This window comes from Triplophysa dalaica, chromosome 17 (assembly GCF_015846415.1).
Source record: "Triplophysa dalaica isolate WHDGS20190420 chromosome 17, ASM1584641v1, whole genome shotgun sequence".
Classification (NCBI taxonomy): Eukaryota; Metazoa; Chordata; class Actinopteri; order Cypriniformes; family Nemacheilidae; genus Triplophysa; species Triplophysa dalaica.
Window position 1 is genome coordinate 6,795,758 of NC_079558.1, and position 23,514 is coordinate 6,819,271.

General features: G+C 40.2%; 1 protein-coding gene across 1 annotated transcript in view; it reads left to right on the plus strand.

Moving 5' to 3' along the window:
- Positions 1–23,514, plus strand: part of usp54b (ubiquitin specific peptidase 54b) — a 60,143-nt gene that overhangs the window by 13,722 nt on the left and 22,907 nt on the right. Inside the window, 4 exon segments of the mRNA XM_056770785.1 lie at positions 7,980–8,072; positions 15,373–15,507; positions 20,095–20,208; positions 21,179–21,261. Coding sequence (XP_056626763.1) covers positions 7,980–8,072; positions 15,373–15,507; positions 20,095–20,208; positions 21,179–21,261 — 425 coding nt within the window.

The window sequence follows — 23,514 nt, forward strand, 5'->3', positions numbered from 1 at the left end:
AACAGACCGGTGTAAATTCACGAACATGTCAAAAGGCTAACAGAAACAACAAGTTATGCCATGAACCTCGCATACTTTGAAGAATGACGCGTTTAGTCGATCGTGATGAATTCTTATAGCAACCGTTGTAAACACCTCAGCTTACTTCTTAGATCAGACGGCTTTGTGATGTTTCCAGGCAAACCGTTAAAGAACGCGACATGCACGTCGGAAATTCAACCAATCAGATGAACATGCTGAAGTGTTTCCATAAAAGTGTGCCTTACGCATTAGACGTTTAGCCAACGGTCCTTGGGCGTGACGTCTGAGGCTGAGACTTACCTCAGTTCTCATAACCAGTCACACATGCACTGGGTTGCAGTGACCCAGATTATAAACCACCTTTCCTGTCGTTGCTCTTTGACCCTGTGTGCCTGTTGGCCTTACTGGGGTGGAAGGACTGAAGGCAAGCGAGCTGGTTGTCATCATGAACCTCAGAATAGTTTTTTTATTTTAATTAAAGAAATGATTTATTCAAACTCAGGAAGTCAGGTGTTAAAGATTTATAAAGTCCTTGTGGGAAAAGAGAGGTAAAAGATATTAGAAACAACTCGGAAATTTGGATAGAACTAAAGAGAAAAGTCAGTGTAAGCACATTTACATTTTAAACAAGCTTTTATCCAAAGCGATTTACATTGCATTGTTCTATACACTTCTTTCTGACTATATGCAATCTTCTTGGGATTGAACCCATGACCTTGGGGTTGCCAGCACCATGCTCTACCCACTAAGCCACAGGAAAGCTGTTGCTCAATTTTTTTTTGCTCAAGGCCAGTTCCTTCAAGGGATACTTCACCCAAAAATGACAATTCTGTCAACATTGATTCCTTTATGTCATTTAAATCCTGTATGAATTTCTTTCTTGTACAGAACACAAAAGAGATATTTTGAAGAATGTTGGTAACCAAACAACTATGGCACCGGCCCCCCTTTTGACTTCTATTATATGGACACAAAACCAGTGACATTTCTCCAAATATCTTTTGTGTTCCACAGAACAAATACAGGTTTTAAATGATATGAGGCCAAATAAATGGTTACAGAATGTTTATTTTTGGGTGAACTATTACTCTAAGTACTTTTAAGTACCATTTAAAAACATGTATTGTGACAATCATCATATTCGCATATCATATTATATTACTTTTCAATTTCTCATCAATAACTTTATTTCTCTACTGTACTGTTCTGAATCCTATAAATAATGTGAAAATCAAAGCCAAGGTGTCTATGGCGCCCTTTTTCTTTCCTTTGCCGACCCAAGGAAGATTGGCTGTCCTGACGCTTAACCTTATCATTGTTGTCATAACTGCAGAACGAATGGAATGTACTATCCACATCTTTATTAATATTCAAACTCCCACAATTTTTTATGATTATTTTATCTATTCAGAAAGAACACTTAATAAGATTTGCCTTGGCTTGTTTCTGTAGTGGTAAGGCATAAGCGTAGCCAGACGTAAGGATGAAACAATAGCAGAGAGGAGGAGAGAGAGCTCAATGTGACTTTTCAAAGAGAAAAGAGTTCATTAGGACCACTTCTTTACAACTCCCACAATATTAATCACACGCGCAAGCACCTTACTCTGTGTCTGTCATATTAATTACTGCCTCCATTGCAGAAGAAAGCCAGAATGTCGGAGAAACGAGAATGTGGCTCGAAGGCTAGATAAGGTAGCAGATGCTTAGAGACATTTGTGCACTGAAGTGCACGAAAAGTCTTCCTCTCTCTCATTTCTGTCCTTGTGTTTGGCCCCTTTCTTTGCTTTGCTTGTCTCCTGTTTGTTCCAAACGCATACAAATTATGGCATGGAAGCTGTCGAGTCTGCAGCCTATAATGATGACTGACACGCTGCGCTAGCTTCAGTTTTGTTTCCTAATGGAGATGTATGAAGGAAGAGAAAATGTGCAGATCTTTGAGTAACCGTATCAAGTTGGTCATATGGTTTCTGTGCGCTGACCCCGCTGAGTAATCTTTCTCACAAATTGTACTTTAACCCATGGGAAAGTAGTTATATATGGCGTAGTTTGGTTTGAATAAACGTGCAACCGTTAGCCGTAACGAACGTGCTACCGTTAGCCGTAATAAACGTGCAACCGTTAGCCGCAATCGCGCATATAAATCTCACAATTAATGCAACACGGGCACAAATCTTTAAAAACGTGGACGGGGATTCATTCACTTACCAGGAAAAACTTTTTTAATAAAGTTTGAATAGTTGTCGGAGGCTTTGTGGTGGTGACGTTGATAGGCCTATCGAGCAACCGTAGTGTAGTCTGTTTACAGCCTCATGTTAGCTTTGTACTTTTGCCGATTGTATATAGGCTTTGAAAATAACAAATGTTGTGTTAATTTGTAAAGATTATTTTGACAGACAAAGCGTGTGCAGTAAGTATTATAAACCTTTGTTGATCACAGACCTTATTTTCTACGATCTAAGGAAAAATCCATAGACTTTTGGTCAAGGGAACCAATGCTGTGCTAACTTCCGGCTACAAAAATATGTCACTATAGTGTGGATATGTCAATGTAGACTAATTTTTGTGGAAAGAAATACATGAAGCGAGGAAACATATCATAGTGAAGGACAGAAGCGGATAATGCTTTTAATTTTGAGTTGTCAATTTTTATTTAATAGTGATTAGCGTAGAAACTCATAAACGCATTTAATATAAATGCAACATGAATATATTTAATGTACATTGAACTACACAACGCAGTGTGGAGACTCTGTCTCTTTATTTCAGGAGTTCATACGCCACAGGTTTTGCTGTAAATATTGTTAAAATACAATTCGGCAATAGTTATTTGGAAAAAAAGTATTGAAACGTATATACGCCTTTGGTGTCATGAGGTTTACGCTTGTAGGTATGTTTGAACTTTACTGTGATTGAAGGGGGCAGCACAGACGGAGAGCCGGTGGGCTGTTGTCAAGTGTTTTTATCTCTCCGCATATTGCCGCAAACTCCACTTCCTCTCAGGAGTTAGAGATGATCGATTAGAGATGGTCACTGACATCTGACGGGAGGGGTACGGTGGTGCTTGTGCATCTGTTAGTCTGAGTCATCCCGGCCTGCCCACATGGGAGTTGCACGCACAAACACACACACACAAACACACACACATACACACTTGCTGCTCGATTCAGCCCCTCGCCTACACAGATTTCATAGCATCAGTGGCCTGTCCCCTGGGTTGCTGACAGAGAGTGTAATACATCACTGTGCTTAAAGTTGTCTCTGTGAGATCTTTGCCATATTTTCACCATAGTCGGGCACACTGAAGAATATTCTTTCTTCACTGTCCCCTCTCTATCTCTTTTTTTCTCTCATCCTCTCTCGCTCTCTGTGCCCTCACTGCGTTCTCTAGTACGACTGCTGCATCTCTCCGTATCCACTCAGCTCACTGTTCAGCGAGTCGCCGATTCATCACAACTAAATAAAATAATGAAGGGAAGAGAAAAGCGCAGACGCCAGCACCCAAGCGCAATCTGTCATCCTCCACCGTCTCCCCTCTCACTCCTTCAGCTCGGCTAAGCTGCTCTCTTTCAACAGGAGCCCTTCAATTCAGTCCGAACCGCTTTGAAGTGCATTCTTGAAGGCCGTTCGTTCGTATATAGTGTGCTCGAATATCCAGATAAGTCAGAGAACTTGAAACTGCATGTATGAATTTGCAGATTTAAAATTGGATCGGATCAGGGTCCGTACTTAATCTGCCTAAACCCGGTCTCATCTTCCTGCGCCATTAGGCAGGCAACTTACATTATCGCATATGTGACTTTTCCTGCAAGTGGCCCGGTGCCCTTGACTGTGACCTCTACAGCATTATCTTCACTTTATCACATGATATATTCAGTGCTTTTTTGTGATTTGACAGTTTGTTGAGAGGATGAAAAAAAATGCATCATCCACATTGGCACCATAGCATGTTGCAGCCATATCTCTGTTGACCTGTTTTTTACTCTTTTAGCGAGAACTGTTATTCAAAACGAGAGAGAGTGTGAAAGAGCGAGAGAGAGTTCAGATGAGCAGAACTCAAGGGTTGGAGCACACGAGCGCAGAGCTCTTTGAGGACGGTGTTAAGAGGAAACCAGGCCAGGCTTAAGAGATGCAGAGACTAGTAGCAAATCTGCCCTGAGACTGAACTGACACGTCTGTTGGCACGGGCTTTTGGGAGAAAAGCGAGGTCGATCTTGATAGCCCTTGTGTGTACGTGTAGATATGTTTGTGTATGTGTGCATTTTGAGTTGATGTCAGAAGGGATCATTTAAATTCAACCTCACTCCTGGGAAAGACCCAAAGGACATTTTATAATTCTTAAGAGAAATGAAGTGATACAGAGGAAACTTAAAACGATAAGAAAATTGAGATGATAAAGAAGAAAATAGCATTACATAATCTTCTTCCACATATTTAGCTCAAACGCTGGGGCATTAGTGTTTCTCAGACCTGCTTGGTGTATTAGTTATGAAACGCATCTATTTATTTTCCGCGGCTCTCAGGGGAGTCTTGCACTTAGGGATTTGTTCATGATTATTATTTTCTTGTTTGTTTGTGTGATTTGTTTTTGCCTTTTTGCAGAAAAGAGGTTGCAGTTCCAGTACAGCACAAGAGACAGGAAACATGTCACTGCTTGTGACATTATTGCTAATTGCTGTCATGTCATCACACAATGATTACATGCTGACGTTTCTCCTTTGGGAATTTTTTTCGATACAGCCATTAGGCTTTAGTTACATGACAGCCGTGAAGCATGAGTTGTCAGGCGGTATTAGTTGGTTACATTCTCATTCTACAGTGCAACTGATTGGACAGAAATATGTACAGTGCAAGATGAGTCATAAATGTTGTTGGTCCAATTTTAACTGCAAGGAACAGTTAATCCCAAAAATGTTGTCATCATTTACTCACGCTCAAGTTTGTCCAATTTGTGTAAATTTCTTCGTTTCGATGAACACAGCGAAATATATTTTAAAGAATGCTTGTAACCAAACACTTCTTGGCCACCACTAACTACCATAGTTGGGAAAATTGCTTTATAAATGTCTTATGTCATGATTCTCAATGTGAGACATGGCGTGAGAACCCAATTGCAGGCAGACACGGACGGTAGATGTGACAGGGATGTTTATTAACAAACACAACAAAACAAGACAGGCAAAACAAAAACCCACGATGGGGGAAAACAATACAGGAATATATATACTTTAACAACAAACAAGGACACTGACTTACTAAACTAAAACTAAGAACACAAACACTTGGAACAAACACTAAACTGACACTTACTATACAGGGAACAGGAGCAAGGTAACAACATGGACATGAACATGGACATGGACATGGACATGGACATGGACATGGACATGGACATGGACATGGACATGGACATGGACATGGACATGGACATGGACATGGACATGGACATGGACATGGACATGGACATGGACATGGACATGGACATGGACATGGACATGGACATGGACATGGACATGGAAACAATGCACGAGCACAGGACAATGAAACATGAGGACTCTTTATAGGAGACAAACACAGGATCATAACGAGCAACAGGTGCTGGGGATTAGCACTAAGGAGAGGCTGACGAGGAACGAGATGTAGGGAACAATGACAAGACACGAGAAAGAACTAGGTCCTTCCCACATAAAACCATCAGGCAATGCCATGGCTCCACTTGAGACAGGAATAAAACATGACATGGTAGTGGAACCATGACAGTCTTAGTTCTGGTGAACGCTAAAGAAGATATTTCGAAGAATGTTGGAAAGCAAACAGTTCGAGGGCACCTTTGACTACCATTGAAATTCTTTTAATGTTCAGTTACAGCCAAGAACTGTTTGGTTACAAGCATTCTTCCAAATATCTTTCTCTGTGTTCATCGAAACAATGAAATTTATACAAATCACAGATTTTTTATTTTTGGGTGAACTGTCCCTTTAATTACATATACACCGCTAAAGGGTTCATTTTGACAACGTAGGAGTACCATATAGATAACCTGAAAGCTAAAAGCAACATTTTGATTTAATGCACTGTGTATATTGCATTGCAGTCTTCTGTGAAAAATGCTGTTACATGGTCACAAGCCCCACAGCAAACAGCACAGCGCAGGTTCTCAGCGTGCTGTTCCTGCAATGTTAGCGGATAGAGCTGATTTTACACGAAGTACGATTTTGCAGCTTGTCTGCGTTGTTTTTCGTAGCTTTGTTGCAGAATAATACTGATCTGTTAGGTGTGTGGTCTGCGTGTGTATAAGGCCAGTTTAGTTTTTGATGATATTTTTTCCAGGCCCACTTGGCAGTAACGGAGGTATTAGGAACAGAATAAAGCTTTGATCATTGGCGAGGTGCGTGTGTTTGTGCATATTTAGGTCCAGATGGTTGCTGGCGGGCAAAGGTGCAGTCTCACTGTTCGTTCTGCTATAGTTCTGCAGGTTTTCCACGTCTCGCTCTATATGAGGAATGCGAGTCGTGCCCGGGGCAGGCGATCTCTAAACAACTCCAAACCGCAGTTTGTACCGCATGTTTCGGTCTCTAATTCACAGCTCGCTATCTCTGCAGCAATCTCCCCCTCTGCGCTCCACACGCACTCTCATTCTTACGCATCTCTCCATTTCTCCCTCTCACGCTATCTTACCCCCCTCCCCTACCCTCTCTCTCGCTGTCGCTTCCTCATTTGCTTCCTCACCTCTCTCGTCCAGATACTTTGAGCCGTCACATCTTTCTCTCTTTCTTCCATCACTGTGTCTGCTTCTACTCCTTCCTCTTATCCGGCTCCCATCACTTCTTATTGTACCGGGGGCTGATGATCTGAAACTGTGCCGGAGTTGGGACAGCAACTGGAAACAGTGGATTCCTGGTCTGCCGGCGGGATTAAGCAAAGTGGACAGCTGGCAGGAGATCAGTGTGAGAGAGGCAGCCAGGACTGCCTCATATTTATTGAGAGGATTGGAAGACTGCGCATATATTGGCCGTACGCTGTGGGACAGGGCCAGGAAGCCTCTGGGCTGTTTTGTATTATGTGAAAATCTGCCCTGAGGGTGAGTGAAATGCTGGACTGACGTGTGTGTTTAGGTATTTAAAAATCCCTGTTAAATACAGTATGGCCAGCAACTTTAAGTAAGGGATTCATAGTTTTTTTCTTGGAATGTGTAAATAGTACACTGTGGCGTAGTTGGGATAATGCTTTTTTTTTTTTGAGAATCCTGACCAGTTTTACATTGCTTGAGCCAGTGTTGCTGTTCAGTGGCGTGACTTTGGTGCATTACTGTCTGTTGGGCCAGTTGGGGAAACCTGTATGAATACAAGCATTATTTGTGCAGAGCAGTTTGGTGATGATAGAAGTACAAAAATTGCACACTTTTAAGTTTTAAAGTGACATGTTTCTGTGAGTTTTTATGAATTTTAGGAAAAAAATGTGTTTACTTATGTGCACTTTGACCTTGGAGGTGTGTAGGTTTGGTTACTTCCCCCCCAAAATCGCCTTTTTCTAAAGTCCATTAGTGATTAATTTGATCAGTTAAAAGTCATTAATGATCATGAAAATAACATTTGTTTTTATTTCTTTATGCCTTAAACAGCTTGAATTTCCCTTCAGCTTTCTTGTTCATGTAATATACTCGGACCATGAATATGCAAATTAGTCCCCGCCTCCACTCAATCACACCAGTCTAGAGTACTTGACCACTGGGTCAAATGTGTGACGTGATTGGTTACATAGAAACATACTTTTGAGACTTTGGGTAACTTCAGTTTTAGAAGAAAACGATTAATTTGTACATAGTTATCTTAATACATAGTAAAACACCTCATAAAGCGCAATAAAATGAATAAAAAGCACTGTACGAATTAAAAAGAATAAATGGGTGTGGATTGCACATTGGTATTTATATGCAATGTTTTTTGTTCCTTTGAACACAGGTCCTTTGGCATCTTGACATCTTTCGCCGAAGCTTCCGGCAACTGAATACCCACAAGTGCATGGAGGACTCGTGTATCTTCTGTGCTCTAAAGGTGAGTGGGACCAAAAACTTCTAAAAAAGGGTCTGTTTGGTACCTTTGCAAACTGGATCTAAAGATGCTTCCTTGTCAGAAAAGTGATTTGAGGCCAGAAAAATCTCCTTAAAGGGGACAGTTCATCCAAAAATGATAATTCTGTCATCATTTACTTGCCCTCAAGTTGTTCCAAACCTGTATTGATTTCATTATTTCGAAGAATGTGGGAAACCATAATGTTCTGTGGCACCATTGACTACCATAGTTCTTCCAGATATCTTTTTGTTGTGTTGCTGAACACAGACAATTTATACAGTTTTGAAACAACTTGAGGACGAGTAAACAATCAGAATTTTCATTTTTGGGGGAACTATCCCTTTAAGTGCCCAGTTAAGTATGGCGAGGGTTAACTGACTTCTCTCTTCTTGAAAAGGTCTGTCTGCTGGGTGATAGATGGGAAGTGAGGAGAGAAATATGCCAAGAAAAGCAACTTGGGACGCTTAATAACAAGCAAAGGCTTCTCACTCAAACGCTATCCTCTTCTTAAGTCGCCCTCAGGCTTAAAGTAGCTGTTCTATTTAAAGGCGTCACATACCAGAATAAAGTTACTAAAGTGAGATTTGTCTTTTAAGAGGCTCCCGCTTTGTGATAAAAGAAATTGTCGCCATCAGAATTGTACTTGGGCATTTGTTTCCAAAAATACAGCCTCTTTTGTTAGCTCCGTTCTCGCCTGAGAGAAAAGGAGAGGTACAAATAGACTAGTGTAGCAAGCCTAATACATTGAGAGCTCTGTTTCTTTCTTTACTTTGTGTCTGGTCTTATCCTGTACCGATTTACTGCATTCCCTGTTGAACAGAAACAGGATATGCTGGTTTGGTAGGTTTTGAAGCATGGTAGCTAGTTTATGCTGGTTATGTGCTGGTTTAAGCTGGTCACGAGCTGGTCTAGGACCAGTTTAAACCTGCGGTTCCTAGACCAGCTAAGCACCAGCACAAGACCAGCTTAAACCCGGACAAACCAGCTTCCGTGCTTCAAAACCTACCTAACCAGCTTATGCTGTGTTTTTCAACATGGTTATTATACACTTGAGGAATCTTTCTCTCCTTTAAGTAAATACCCTTCTCTGCTGATGTAAGCGCAAGCCCTTTTCCATTGTTTCCACGGCTACCTGTTACCTTGGCTACTCTGTGCTCTGATGGCCCCTTGTCACGCCCACGTGATGCCATAATCGCAACCTACTGCTTGGTATTGGTTTCCTTTGAGTTGGATTGTCTGTATGTTGTGAGATTTGGCATTTGTGGCCTATTGGATCTCTCTGTGGTATTGTCTTGAATAGATTGTTAAAATGAGAAGACATTTGGTTGCTCAAATGTTGCCTTTTCATAGCTCATCAGATAAATGGCATCCTCCGGTGTTTCATTTAAGTATTAACTTAGTGTCATGTGTTTAAAACTGTTATTCTAGTCTCAAATTGTTTATGAGAAATGAAAACAAAACCCCAAATTGGTTGGTTGCTACAGGGATAGTTCACCCAAAATGAGAATTCTGTTTCGATTCGCTCACCCTCTTGTCATCTCAAACCTGTATGACTTTCTTTCGTCTGCAGGACACAGAAGATGATATTTTGAAGAATGTTGGTAACAAACAATGACAGTACCTGTTCACTTTTTATTATATGGACACCAAGTCAGTGGGCACCGCTGTGGTTCGGTTATTAACTTCAAAATATCTTCCATGATGAGAAAATATTTCGATAGATGGAAAATCGTAGTTCAGTTTGGGACAATTTGAGCTCTTTTTTGAAATTCTAATGGAGACATTTATGAAATCCGGGTCTTTTTCGAAGAGAAGACTCAAACGAAGGTTTCCATTTGCTCTCCATTTAGACAGGTGGATGGATTCGTGTAAGAGATAATGTTGAGTCATTATTTGGTTAGTAGCTTCACGTCAGGCTACTCACTAAATGAAATATCGACTTGAGTTCACATTGTTTTAGTATGGGAGAAAAAGATACCCGAGAGCGAAAGAAGAGACATTAAACTAGCACAGCTATGAAGGAAATCAATTATCAATCTTTTATACAATTTCACAGTGACTGCAGAAGGCTGCGATCAACCAATCAGCATCAAGTGAGCCTCGTAAAGCTGTGTTTTGGGGGTACATTTGATTGGCCGTGTGTTTTTAAATGTATTCCACTAGATATTTGTGCGATGTGAGATATGTTGCCTGTAGGAAATCCATTGCGGTGATTGAAATGTGCTCTCTCTTAATGAAATGTGAAATGCTGAGACCGCAGAAATCATATGTGGTGACAGAGCTGTACCTTGAAAACCCTTTCACATGTTTGTCAAGATTTATGATCGTTCACCAGAGCGTTCGTCTCTCACTCTCATTTCTGTTTTCTCAATCTTTATTTTTAGCAGCAGCACCTGTTAAAGTTACCAACTTGTTGGTAAAATTCTAATCAAATTTTTGTATTCACTGTTAAATACATTGTGATTTTAAAATGTATACATTTTAATTGAAGAAAAAATAAAGGGATAGATTAGCCAAAAAAAAAAAAAAAATTATCGTTTAGTCACCCATTTTAAACCTGTATGACTTTCTTCTAAGGAACATAAAAGAAGATGTTTTAAAGATTGTTGATAACTAAAAAACGTCTGCACCCATTGAATTGTTTATGGTCCATACAATAGAAGTGAATGTGCTGAATTGAGACCTTGTTTGGTATCAAAAATTGTTCAAAATATGTTTTTTGTTCTGCAGAATTAAGAAAGTCATAGAGGTTCGAAATGACAAGACAGTGAATAAATGATGACAGAATTTTCATTTTAGGGTGAACTATCCCTTTTAACGACCTTAAAAAAACAACATTAATCCTGCATTGTCATTCATTAAAAATCGACAAGTGAACTTTTATCCCAAAATCAGAATAACTTAAGTTACTTGACTACAATATTTTGGTCTTAATGAAAATAGTTTTTTTCTATTACCAGCTTTTGTGCTCAAACATAATTGAACATTTCTGTTTCGGGCTCTGTTGTGAAGCTGTACTCTGTGGTAAATTTCAATGCTTGACTCTGAGGTAGATTCTCCTCCCTCAGGTCTCGCCCTGGGCTCTTTTCCTGACAAACCCTCTGCCGACTGGTGCTGTTAGACCTCATGTGGCCGTGACTCTCTTGTGGTCCTCAGGCTCCATGCATTATGTCATCTTTCTCATTTCTAATGGAGGACGTTAGAATCGCGCCATCGGTTGTCAGAGTTCCTCACGCGTGCCGCCCGCCAGCCGCCTGCTTGCCAGCCATGTTATTGAAATTTAATGATCTAACGTTACTAATGAGGCTGAAATACGCCCTCACCACACCACTCTTTTCGGCGAACTCTTTCAAATGTGTTTATTTGAAAGCATTCTCACTGTGGGAAATATCGCATTCATTTGCTGATGTAAATAAGCCGAGATGTGCATAATCAATGAATGCACTTTCGTTTTTTGTAGAAGACGCAACACTGATTGACTCTTTTGACTTAATTGCATTTTCCATTTGCTTGTTATGGTTGCAGTTGGGGACATCTCAAAATTGTGTGATATGTTTAAAGGGATAGATCACCCAAAACATTTTGTCATCATTAACTCACCCTCTTTATGTGTCTTTCTTTTGTGCGAAATAAGACATTTTGTACTACAGTGGTTTTGTTTCTATACAATACAAGTCAATGGGGTCCAGTATTGTTTTATTACCAACTTTCTTCAAAATATCTTCTTTTTTGTTCTGCAGAGGAGAGAAAGTCATACAGGTTTAAAATGACATCGGGGTGAATAAATGATGGAACACATTTCATTTTTGGGTGAACAATCACTTTAACCAGCTTTGAAACCAATGCAAATTAAATTGCAACAGGATCCTAAAGGGAAAACATATAGGCAAAAATCATTGTTTAATATTAGACGATTCTTATTAAAGAAAAAGCAGAAAGCACACATGACCGTTTTATCAATTCCAAACTTTTTCAAACCAATCAATTGCTTATTTTACGTATGGCAATACTTGCTGCTGGAACTTTATGATATTATATTGGTTTAGATGCTGGTGTCCATGCTATTAGAAAACCATGCAGGTGTATCAGCTAGACCAGAACTGACACTTATTGGCATAAACAAGCTCACACTAACATTCATTATGGTCCAAATTGGTGTTTTCAGCAGGATAGGTGGAGAAGAGTCCATATTACTGCCACCTCACAAGATAATAATGCGGTTGGGTGGGTGACCTCTACTGACCATCAGACCCAAAGTGACACGTAAACACCCAGAAATTGTCGCAAAGAAAATAAACCCATAGTCACTGAAGCCTGCTGTCGACTCTATTTGAATGATGTTTCCTTTTATAGAAGCTCCAGTGTGAATATTGTGACACTTTGTCGTTTTAATGCAGTGTGAGTTAATGATTGAGTTAAACCCAATTACAAACTGAAAATAGGCGTGCGATTCAATCCCTCCACAGTTTGAAAAGTGTACCCGGGGAGCGTTTAATATTAATATATATTTATGCGTCACAAGATTGTTCTCTGTGTGAAAATGTGTGCGTCGTACGCACGCTCTCATTGCCCTTGTGAGTTTTGAGCAGAGTGTGTCACTGCTGAGAATTGTGTCTTGTGTCTTTGAGCGGAGGTTAATGTCTCATTTCACAGGCTATGCCTCAGGGCTCTCATCTGAAAACACAATCTCCGGTGCATTGTGTGTGTGTTTACGTTTGCATATGACCGACCGCTTACATATCTTGAGGAGAGCCAGTCCAGTTTAGGTCAAAGATCTTGTTTGAGAAAAGAAAGAAAATGGTTGTTCTCTCTATGGTGCATGTTCAAAACATGAACTACTTTAAATCTCTCGCATCAAATCTTCTTATACCATACAGCCATACAGGTTTGAAATGACAAGAGGGTGAGTAAATGTTGACAGATTATTATTATTTTTTGGTTAGGGATCTGTCACTTTAACGGCAAACAACGTGCGCTGACATATCTTCCAGTATATCAGTGCCATTGTTTTGTGTCAGGATGCACACCAGGAATGTTTTGTGCGAAATAAAACACTTTTTACTACAGTGGTTTTGTGTATATACATTACCAACGTTCTTCAAAATATCTTCTTTTGTGTTCTGCAGAAGAGAGAATGTCATACAGGTTTGAAATGACATCGGGGTGAATAAATGATGGAACACATTTCTTTTTTGGGTGAACTATCACTTTAACCAGCTTTGAAACCAATGCAAATTAAATCGCAGCAGGATCCTAAAGGGAAAACATATAGGCAGAAATCATTGTTTAATATTAGACGATTCTTATTAAAGAAAAAGCAGAAAAGCACACATGACCGTTGTATTAATTCCAAACTTTTTTGGTGAGTAAATGTTGACAGAATATTTCTGAATTAGGGATCTATCACTTTAACTCCAAACAACTTGGACTGACATATCTTGCAGTATTTCAGTGCCATTGTTTTGTGTGAGGATGCACACCAGGAATGTTTATTTCTGAAACTCTTTTATAAACGCTACTTAAATGTCTTAAGGGCTACTCCTTACTCAATTTTAGACAGTGATTTAGACTAGATCTAATTATGTCAACAGGTTTGTGTGAGATGTAGGGGTGGCCTGGGATAAAAATGATGAAACATCCTCACTAATATACTAAAACAACCAGTATGTGCATGTGTGCGCACGTGTGTGTTGAGGGAGAGAGAGAGAGAAAGGGGGTGTGTACTGCTATCTCGCTCACACTGAGGAGGGCTGAACAGAACTGCAGTTAGGTTGGGAACTGATTGCCCGAGTGATATATTTGCTGCGTACACACCAGACTTCCATTTGGCCCTTATCTGTCCTGAGTATTTCATCAGCTCTGAGAGAGAGAGAGAGAGAGAGAGAGGGGACATTAAAATATGTCCATAGGTGAAAATCACTCCAGGCTCATCACAGGCTGAAGACTGTGTGATTAGAGCTGGGGAAATGATGCAGTGGCTGAATTTTCCTCTTATTGGGTTTCCTCAGTGGGGTATATAACCCTCTACCTTTGTCCCACCCACTCTCTCTCTACTTGGCGCAGTGCAGTCAGCCTACTGCATTACCTATTTCAACGCCAACGACCCGTCCTGCTCAAGGGAAACCCCCCTTCACACCTCCGTAGGGAGGTTGCATTGGGCAGGTTGCCCATTGCATATATAAGGGTTTCAAAACTGCAGTGTGTGTGCATCTGCAGAGAATATTTGCTTTTACTGTAGCCAACGGTATTCATCCAACGACCGAATCCATTTGTTCTGCTTATCAGAATGTCCTCTGGTAAGAGCACATTGTGTTGCAGTCATTGTTCATTTGGTTCAATAACAGTTGCCAATGCTGATGGACGTGAGAATAGATTCCACCGCAGGCTTTTATGACTCTGCATTTGTTTGAACGTTCGCTGTTAATGAGCTCAGTATCTCATCGAGACCGCCTTCGGTGAGCGCTACAGGGAAACGCTTGTACTGTCTTAACAAGAAGAGTTAGAATGTTTATGTCACGACAAAAAAATAACTCGCTGAGATGCCTTCGTGAGCAACAATTTGGGGAGCATATGCCAGTGGTTCTCAAATGTTTTCTGTGTGAGGCCCCCTTTGCTTCGTGGCATCTAAATAAAAACGTATATTCTTAAACTTAAAAGTGTAGTTAAACCAAAGCATAATTAGCTATACAACGCTGGAACGTTGATACTTTTGGTGCGTCTTATTTCTATGTTTGATTGCATGAATTTCTATATCTCATAAAAAATCTGTGGCCCCCTGGATCCATGTTGGGGCCCCCAGTTTGAAAGCCACTGCCATAGGAATGCTTTAATATTCGTTCATCATTTTTGGACTCCAACTTTTATACTGGAGTGCATTTTACTGACATATGACGTTTTTGAATGGTAATGTTTCTCAAGACCTAATGAGCTTCTTTGAAGCTGTAATCTCACTTTGGCCTCAGTATCGCCATCTTTGTTAGAAACACAAAAATACAGAAAACTTTACAGATTTATTACGTGTGAAGTCAAACGACGTCAAACTGCCTTTAACCACAAAATCGTACCTGATGTATAATAAAGCAATAAGCCCCAAGAAGCAGTGGGTTACAGTGCATTTTATGACAGCTAAGGTCGTTGTGGCATGACGCAAAGCGGAGTGCCTCAAACCGTTTAGCTGTTATAAAATGCACTGTTACATCTACATTGTGTTGTGTGTTATTCCCCTGGCTCAATTGCATCTGTTTGGCGTTTTTTAAGGTGTTTTTTCTCTTTGTGGTTTCAGAATATCTTTGCCCAGTTCCAGTTCAGCAGTGAAAAGGTGCTCCCATCCGACGCCCTGCGCAGCGCTCTAGCCAAAACCTTCCAGGACGAGCAGCGGTTCCAGCTGGGAATCATGGACGACGCGGCCGAGTGTTTCGTAAGACTTTATTTTATATTTCTGCCCTCACAACGTCAATTTGCTGATATCACAATAAAAATCTATTTTCTTATCCCGCACTTTCCTGGTATCTTTTGGCTCCGTTTCTGCTCTACAGGCATTTCCTCATCTCACCCCGTTTCCCTCTCCTCAATTCACCTTTCTCCGTTCTCTTCCTCTTCTTCGCTCCAGGTTTCTGTCAGCCTTGATCTTAAGTAGCTAGAGATGTTACGTGTTGCATTTTAAGCACCGCTGCTTGTGCACATCCCTGCGAGGTTTGACGTGCGGTAGAAATAGATTGGTGAACTCGGAGGCAGATGAACATTGACTTCTTGTAATATTTATGGAGTTCACTCTGTACACAGATAGAGCTGTGTTTACTGATGTTTCTGGTTGGACGTGTTGACACGCTTTTGATGACTCTATTAGATTCAGAGCGGCTTGCTAATAGCATACTCAAGGATTGTGGTGGGCTTTCACATAAAACAGACAGTGAGCAGATTGAGGTCGATTTATTTTTCATAAACAATTACGAATGAACAAACGTTTTATTGTTGAAAGATGGATTAGAGATTTTATAGTTGCTAGATTTACAGTGCAGCATAGTCATTCTGACCTGAAGGCTGCTTCAAACTGAAAAAGGTCCTGTTTTGGCCAGATTCAAAGAGAGTACTGCACACACAGTGGCCCCAGAAAGTATTGTAGACTTTTCTGATCTCTTTATCTATACTTATTACACAGCGCTATGGTATACTTGATTCTTATTAGCCAATCGCACATTCCAAGGTCTGATATTTTCAAATAACAACCGCTTTTTTTTAAGCACCTTTTGCAACATAAATAAAACATTCTGTTGCTGTTCACCGACAGTCAGGGACTATGAAGTGATTTTACTTCATGAAAGTTGCATTGATACATGTCACGGTTGTGTGTGAAGCAGAACCCAAACGCAGGCAGGTGAATGTAACAAGGAGACTTTTATTTAAATAAAACAAAACCCATGATGGGGCAAAACAGAGACTAGTACTCACAAACAGAAAACTTTCCACGAGGGGAACAAAACAAAACAAGATAGCTTTTAAATAATAAGTCCAAAACACGAAATCCACATACAGAACTCACGGGGAGGAAACACATTCAATACTTGAAACAGGAACAGGGTAATCCAAATAACATCCGGAAGGGTAACGCGGGGCAAGGCTAGAAAAGACAATACAATGAACCGACGAGGTGTGAGGGAAACAGAGGTACTAAATAGGGACATGATAACTAGGGGAGATTGCGCGGAGATGGAGAAGGGCAGGTGACAAGACTAAACACTAATGCGAAATATGATGGGAAGAAGGAACAGGTGAGGGAGATAAGACACTAATGGGACACTAACAGAGAAACAAGGGGGCGGAGCTAAACGAAAAACAGGAGGACATGCGGCGAATTATCAAAACATACCGCCACGTGTCTCCACATAATACAAAACATACACACAAGACATGGTACTGTAACAACCCTGTCCCCAAGGCAGAAATCTAAGAACAGAAAGGACTGGATCGTCACAGATACATATTAATATTTGTATTTTGTGTAACAGTTTCATAAAACCAATAAGGTATTTATTGTAGGCTAATGCTGAACTGTGAATGAATCACGGCTGAAGGGGTTCCAAGCATTCGTGTCGTGCCCTTCAGCCATGATTTATTCAAGATGCGCCACGGCTTATTGCTTTTATAAAATCTATAAAATTTCATTTGATAACAAAATATCTGATCAAGTTGCACCTGCAAACAAATCATGCTAGAGATTATCTCAAAAATACTTTTACTTTTATTTTACCAAAGATTTAACCAAACGATGTCAACGTGACTTAGTGAATCACCGCAATTTCCTCTCTTTAATTATGGACCAAATGTTTCATATTGTTTATATTTTTCTGCTCTAAAACCCAGATTGTAATTTGTTTACATTTTGGTAAAACATATAATGCTTTTTCGACCTTTTTCTATTGCACTATTCTTCCAAAAAAATTATTCTGTCATAATTCACTCTCACCCTCTTGTCATTTCAAACACATATGTCTTTCTTTCGCAGAACACAAAATGAGCTATTTTAAAGAATGTTGGTAACCGAACAGTGCCGGCACCTATTCACTTTGGACACAAAACCAATGCAGGGAGCCAGTTAACAACCGTTTTCAAACTTTTCATTTTTGGTTGACTATCAAATTAAAAACAGTTGAAGCGTGGTGGACTTGAACAGAACCGTGGTTTCAAGACGCGTATTTATATTCGACACTCTGTATTAAAAATGCAATGGTGAAGGTGTAAAACTCGAGCCAAAGATAGCCCTTGGGGTATAGAGCAACAATACAAAAAAACACTTTTCACAACCCAACCGCTTATGCACAGTAAACGGTGAGTAAGTGCAGTAGATTTTCTAACATAGCTGTAGATTTATGAGCTTTACCGACAGACTTAATATCGACTGGCCATGCTGTTACTGAAGATGATGAAGATCAGATCGTTACGTATGTGGACGCTTTCTATAACATCTCTCCCCACCTGCCAGCCCACTCCTCTAATCCCCAGACCTGATTATTTGGCTTTACCTGATTAAGGACCATAGATTGTGTTTATCTCACATTTATGTCCTTAAAGGACACACTGCATGAGCATCAATACCGATAATTGCTTTTAAGCAAATAAGCAATTGAACGATCATTCACTGGCAAGCAGCTGAGCGGTCCAATCAAGATAGCTCTCAGAGAGACTTTTTGATTGGCTCTGTCTTAAATACCCATTTATATGCATCCCGTACTTTCTGTGTCAGGGCTTTTCTGCCATAGATTTGCAAATGCAGCTGTGCTTACTCATAAGGTCACAAAAGACAGCATCATCAAAGTGTTATTTAGTTCAATTAGCACCATGGCTGCAGTTCGGCAACAAAGGTCCATTTCAGTCCTGGGTTCATTATTTTTAGCTGTGGATCCGCTGAATGGAGCTGCCACAATTTCTCTCCATTTTGCTTGACTGCCGCATTTATGAGGCGGAGACGGGCACGGGGCCAAACCGCTCGTCTTGCCATCCCTCTCCACTTTTTGACGTCGACCCCGCTCATCACGAGCGCCAGACGACGGGCGGTACATTAGCGAAATGTCAACTCTTCATTTCTACATCTCTCCTGCTCATCTGTACCCTGGCATAAATAGCTGCTATTATCTGAGCAGGAAATGGAATGCTGTGTACGCCAATGAATTGTTGTGTGATACTCGGGTGACGAGTGTTTGAGAGCTAGTGTGATAGTTTGTTAGCACAAAAGGTTCGTTTGTCTAAATGTCGTGAACTTTGACTAGTTGGGCAGTAACTAATTAAAAGTACAGACAATGCTAATTTAGCATCACACTAATGAAAAATTTTAAATTAGTATTGAATAGTCAATATGATAGCGTTTCTAGGTACAAGCTACATTTCGCAATGAGTTAAAGTATTGTCACAAAATGCTAAATTTAATTTCATTGCTCATGGAGCTTTATAGTGAAGCAAACTGATGCATATTCAAACTGTCTTCTCTCTTGTGGGAAGCAAGTAGCATTTGAATTAATTTGTTTGTTTTGAAGATTTATTTTAATGAATGGATTAAGGAATAATTTAGCCCTGTTCAATATCTTTAATGTATTTAGTTACTTTTTAGATTTTACAGTAGGGCTGCAGGATATATTGACATCTCTTTGCAGATGTGCATATCACAATAAGGATATCACAATTGTTTGCAATAATTGATTGATTTTCATACCAAATTTGTAAAGGGAGAGTCACAATATCAGATTTTAACTGTACAAATAATGCAAAGTATTTATTGAAAACAATATTACGATAATATCCATTGAAATGTTTAAAAAATAGAAAAACTGTATATAACGTTATTAGCTAATTTATTTTTAATATTGTAAATGTATTTTTTTTCTTTATATTTTGTTCATTGTGCACTATTTTTTTTTTACTTTTTATGTTATGCACAAACATACACGTTTATTTATATCATTTTCAGCACATTCATTAATTCATAAACCGTTCATGTTTTGGACAAACACGGATGTTTATATAATTTTCTGTTTTTAAATATATTTTAATATAATTTAAACTTTTAACTTTATGCATTATCACATTACATTAACACTTAGCTTCAGTTTCAAAATTCTTAATAATCGTGCACCCCTAGTTTACAGTATTGCTGGCTACTTTTCCTTAAAATTTTGAGTACCCCTCTCTCCCCCTCATTCACCCTGTATTCCTTTCTCAGGAACTTGCAGTGTGATCGATTGATTTTAAATTTGTTCAGCCATGGAATCAAAAGGACTCTTATGAAAAATAGATGTTGTCTTCTCACTTTAACTTAAAGTGAGTGCTGACAGTGAAAAATGAATATAAGAGTCGGACTCTTTCTCTCACTTTCTCTCTCTAACACAAAAACACAAACTCAAAGATGCCTTACTCCTTAATGCCACGCACAACCAACATGCTGTAATGCCTCGAAACTTGCTGCTAAACATCTTGTTCCATAATGGTTCATATAGCTTGTCTGTTTGTTTTTCAGGAGAACCTCCTTATGAGGATACATTTCCACATCTCAGATGAGACCAAGGAAGACATCTGCACGGCCAAGCACTGCATCCCGCATCAGAAATTTGCCATGACACTTTTCGAACAGGTTGGTCGTAGAATCTCTTTATTAGGAAACATTTTTTAGTCTCAATTGGAGCGTTAACTGAATTAAAGAAAACTTCAGTCCTTATTTATTCACCCTTATGTCATTTAAAACATGTATTTGAGTCTTTATTCTATGGACCACAAAGAAGATATTTTGAGAAATGTCTCGGTGGTTTTGTGTCCATACAATGGAAGTTAATGAATGCCAATGTTGATATGTTACCAGCATTATTCAAAATACCATATTTTGTGGTCTACAGAAAAAAGAAAGTCAAACAGGTTTGGAATGACATGAGGTATTGATGAAAAAAAATGATGGGTGAAGTATCCCTTTAACTCTTTCACCGCCATTGACGAGTTATCTCGTCATTAAAAAAAACGGTTCCCCGCCAAAGACGAGTTATTACGCCAATCAGTGTTTGTACTGTAATACAGCAGGTGGCGCTATTACACACCTTTGAGAAAAAGTACAGAATCCCAGAACCTAAAACATATATGTTTTAGCGGTTTTTAATGATTGTTCTGAGTGTAATCTGGGCGGAATCTTTGACAAAAAAACGTTAATTATCTCAGCTGTTTAATCAAAGTGATGCATTTTGGAAGAAACCTACCCACGTCTACAGAGTGATAAAAAACTAAGAGATGAAGATTCAAGAATACGGTTTCTTTTGTTTAAAAGCTGAGACTCTGTTCTTTCATTTGACATTTGATGTTTGTCCATATATTCTTTACAGAAAATTTACTGTGAGCCATTAAAGTTGTGTAAAAATGTTAAAAAACGCTGGCGTAGGCTGGCAACTTTATTTTAAAAAAGGCTGGCGGGGAATGAGTTAACAACTCAGTGAATCGTCGAAACAGTAAACATGCCAAAATACTGTATTCACACTTCTCAGTCGCATCATAGACATCATCTCAATATGTTTCATGCAACCTTCAATATTTTTATATCATGTGTCTTTTTCCTCTTTTAGTGCGTTTGTAATAATTGTGGAGCCACATCAGATCCTCTCCCCTTTATTCAGATGGTGCATTACATCTCCACCACCTCTCTCTGGTAAGTGGAAGACTAAGTTTTCATACCAGCACACATGCATGGGTATCTCAGAGGTGGCTGCGCTTGGTAAATAATCAAGTAGTCATAGTGACTAGCATGTTCGACATTTATTGCTCCCTCAAATCTCAAATTTTTCAAGAGGGACAATGGTGATAGCTCATTGATTTGAGCCCTACTGTAGATTTCTAACCACATGGCCTTGATAACACCAATCTCTATTCCACACCCTTACATTTCATTGGCTCGGTTTGCCTTGTGCTGCAAAAGTGATGGATTCTCTCTCAGTTAAGAGAAATCGGTTGAGATTTAGGGGTGTATGTGAGCATGTGCATGCCAGTTCAGTGTCTGAAACGGACGTCTGGGGTCCTTTTGTCACCCTGAAGTTGACTGAGCGTTTTGATTTACACATCAATGGGGAACTGAAGGTAAGCAGCCCTGTGGGCACTGTATATCGTGTAAGTGAGTGACCAGCTTCTGCTCAAAGCCAACCCGCTGGGCTGAAATGAAGCTCTATATCACAGATTATTAGCTGTCATCACACATACCAAAAGCGTGATGGTAATCTGGTAGAGCTATGTACAGGAAATGTGTCAAGCCACCCCTGACTCATTTTCTGTGTTCCCACCATACAAATGCATAGATGGTCACACATATGTGCTGTAGAGTTCTTATTCATAATTCATAATCTCTGCGATACTGTACATTCTGGATTGCCGGCTGGGACGCCGGCTGAGTCACCGGTTGGATCACTGCCTGGACTGCCGGACAGGACTGGACACCTGCAGCTGGGCAGGACTGGAAGCAGCGACCCCCTCCTCGGCTTCATCTTCCTGGACCGGCCCACAGGACGTGTGGCCGGCAGCAGGGAAGGGATGGGAGTCCCACGACTCCTTCCGGAGACTGGTGGGAGGTGAGGAGGCTGCAGGGCGCTTCCAGACCTCGTAGTCCCGCGCGTAGTCCAGCAAGGGCCGCTGGCGCTGGGCAGGGAATAGGCCTCCTCCAGCGTGGGACTGGGAGGCGATCACCTCTCAGGGTTGGAGGTGCAAGGCTGCCGGGAAGTGGTTGCAATGTCCATGGCTGCCTGCTGGGTTCAGTATGGCTCGTTCGTTATGCCAGGATCGGTGCAAAGGAAGAGAACCCAGATGCAGGCAGCGGTTAAGGAATCATTTATTAAACACAAAACAAAAACCCATGATGGGGTAAAACATGAAAACAGGATAATACAAACTCAAACTCGACAGAACATAGATTAACTGAAACTGGACTAAACTAGAACACACTTGACATTAACTATAACCAAACATCTTACTAAGACTAACTTGACTTGACTGGATAATCCAAAGAGCAAGGAATGACGAAAAGACATACACGGTGTACAAGTAAACAAGCAAAACGAATGAGCACTGGACAGCAGACACAAGGGCATTAAATAGGGAGACTAACAAAGGATAACAATGGGCAGGTGTGGGTAATGAGACACAGGCGGGAAGCTAAACGAGAGAACGAGACGGGTGGGGCCAAAGACGAGACCGGAGAGAATGCACATTATGCCGTGACCGACAATAGCATGTTACTATCCACACAAAACTTTGCTCTGTATTTTTTCAGAAGTAAATATTCACTTTTAAGCAATACAACAGTAATATTTGTACATGTATTTATGTATGACTTTTTATGTTTGATTTTGTTGAAATTCTACAGACACTGAACTGGAATGGCCACAATACATCTAGAAATGCAAATTAAATGAATGCTCTCCTTTTTTTCCCTTGGCTGTATACATTGTTTTCTTGGCACTAAAAACATGCTCATAGGCATGCTAGGGCAGTGTCGGTTGTCGTCGTTTCACTCCGCATTATATCACATGCATTGCCACGTGGCCATATGGCGATAAAGGATGGTACACTGTGTTCCTTCACTCCTAGAGGCTCAACCCCTCTCAAGCCTTAGATTTTCTTTAACAGCGATACTTTGAACATACACGGACTCTCAGCATGTCCACATCCATACACAAGAAACACACATTAGCGTTTAATGCAAAAACAAAGCTACTAAATCAGGCTCGCACATTTTCACGGAAAACAATGAAACTCGTAGGTTTTCCTCTCCTGTTCAAGACAGATTGAATAGGTTTATCTTCACTGCAGGTCTTACATTTATCATTCTGAAAGGACTGATTACAATCCCACACTATAAACGACTCATCTACCAGAACATGGCACACGCGGGACTCTTCCGCTGAATGATAAAACT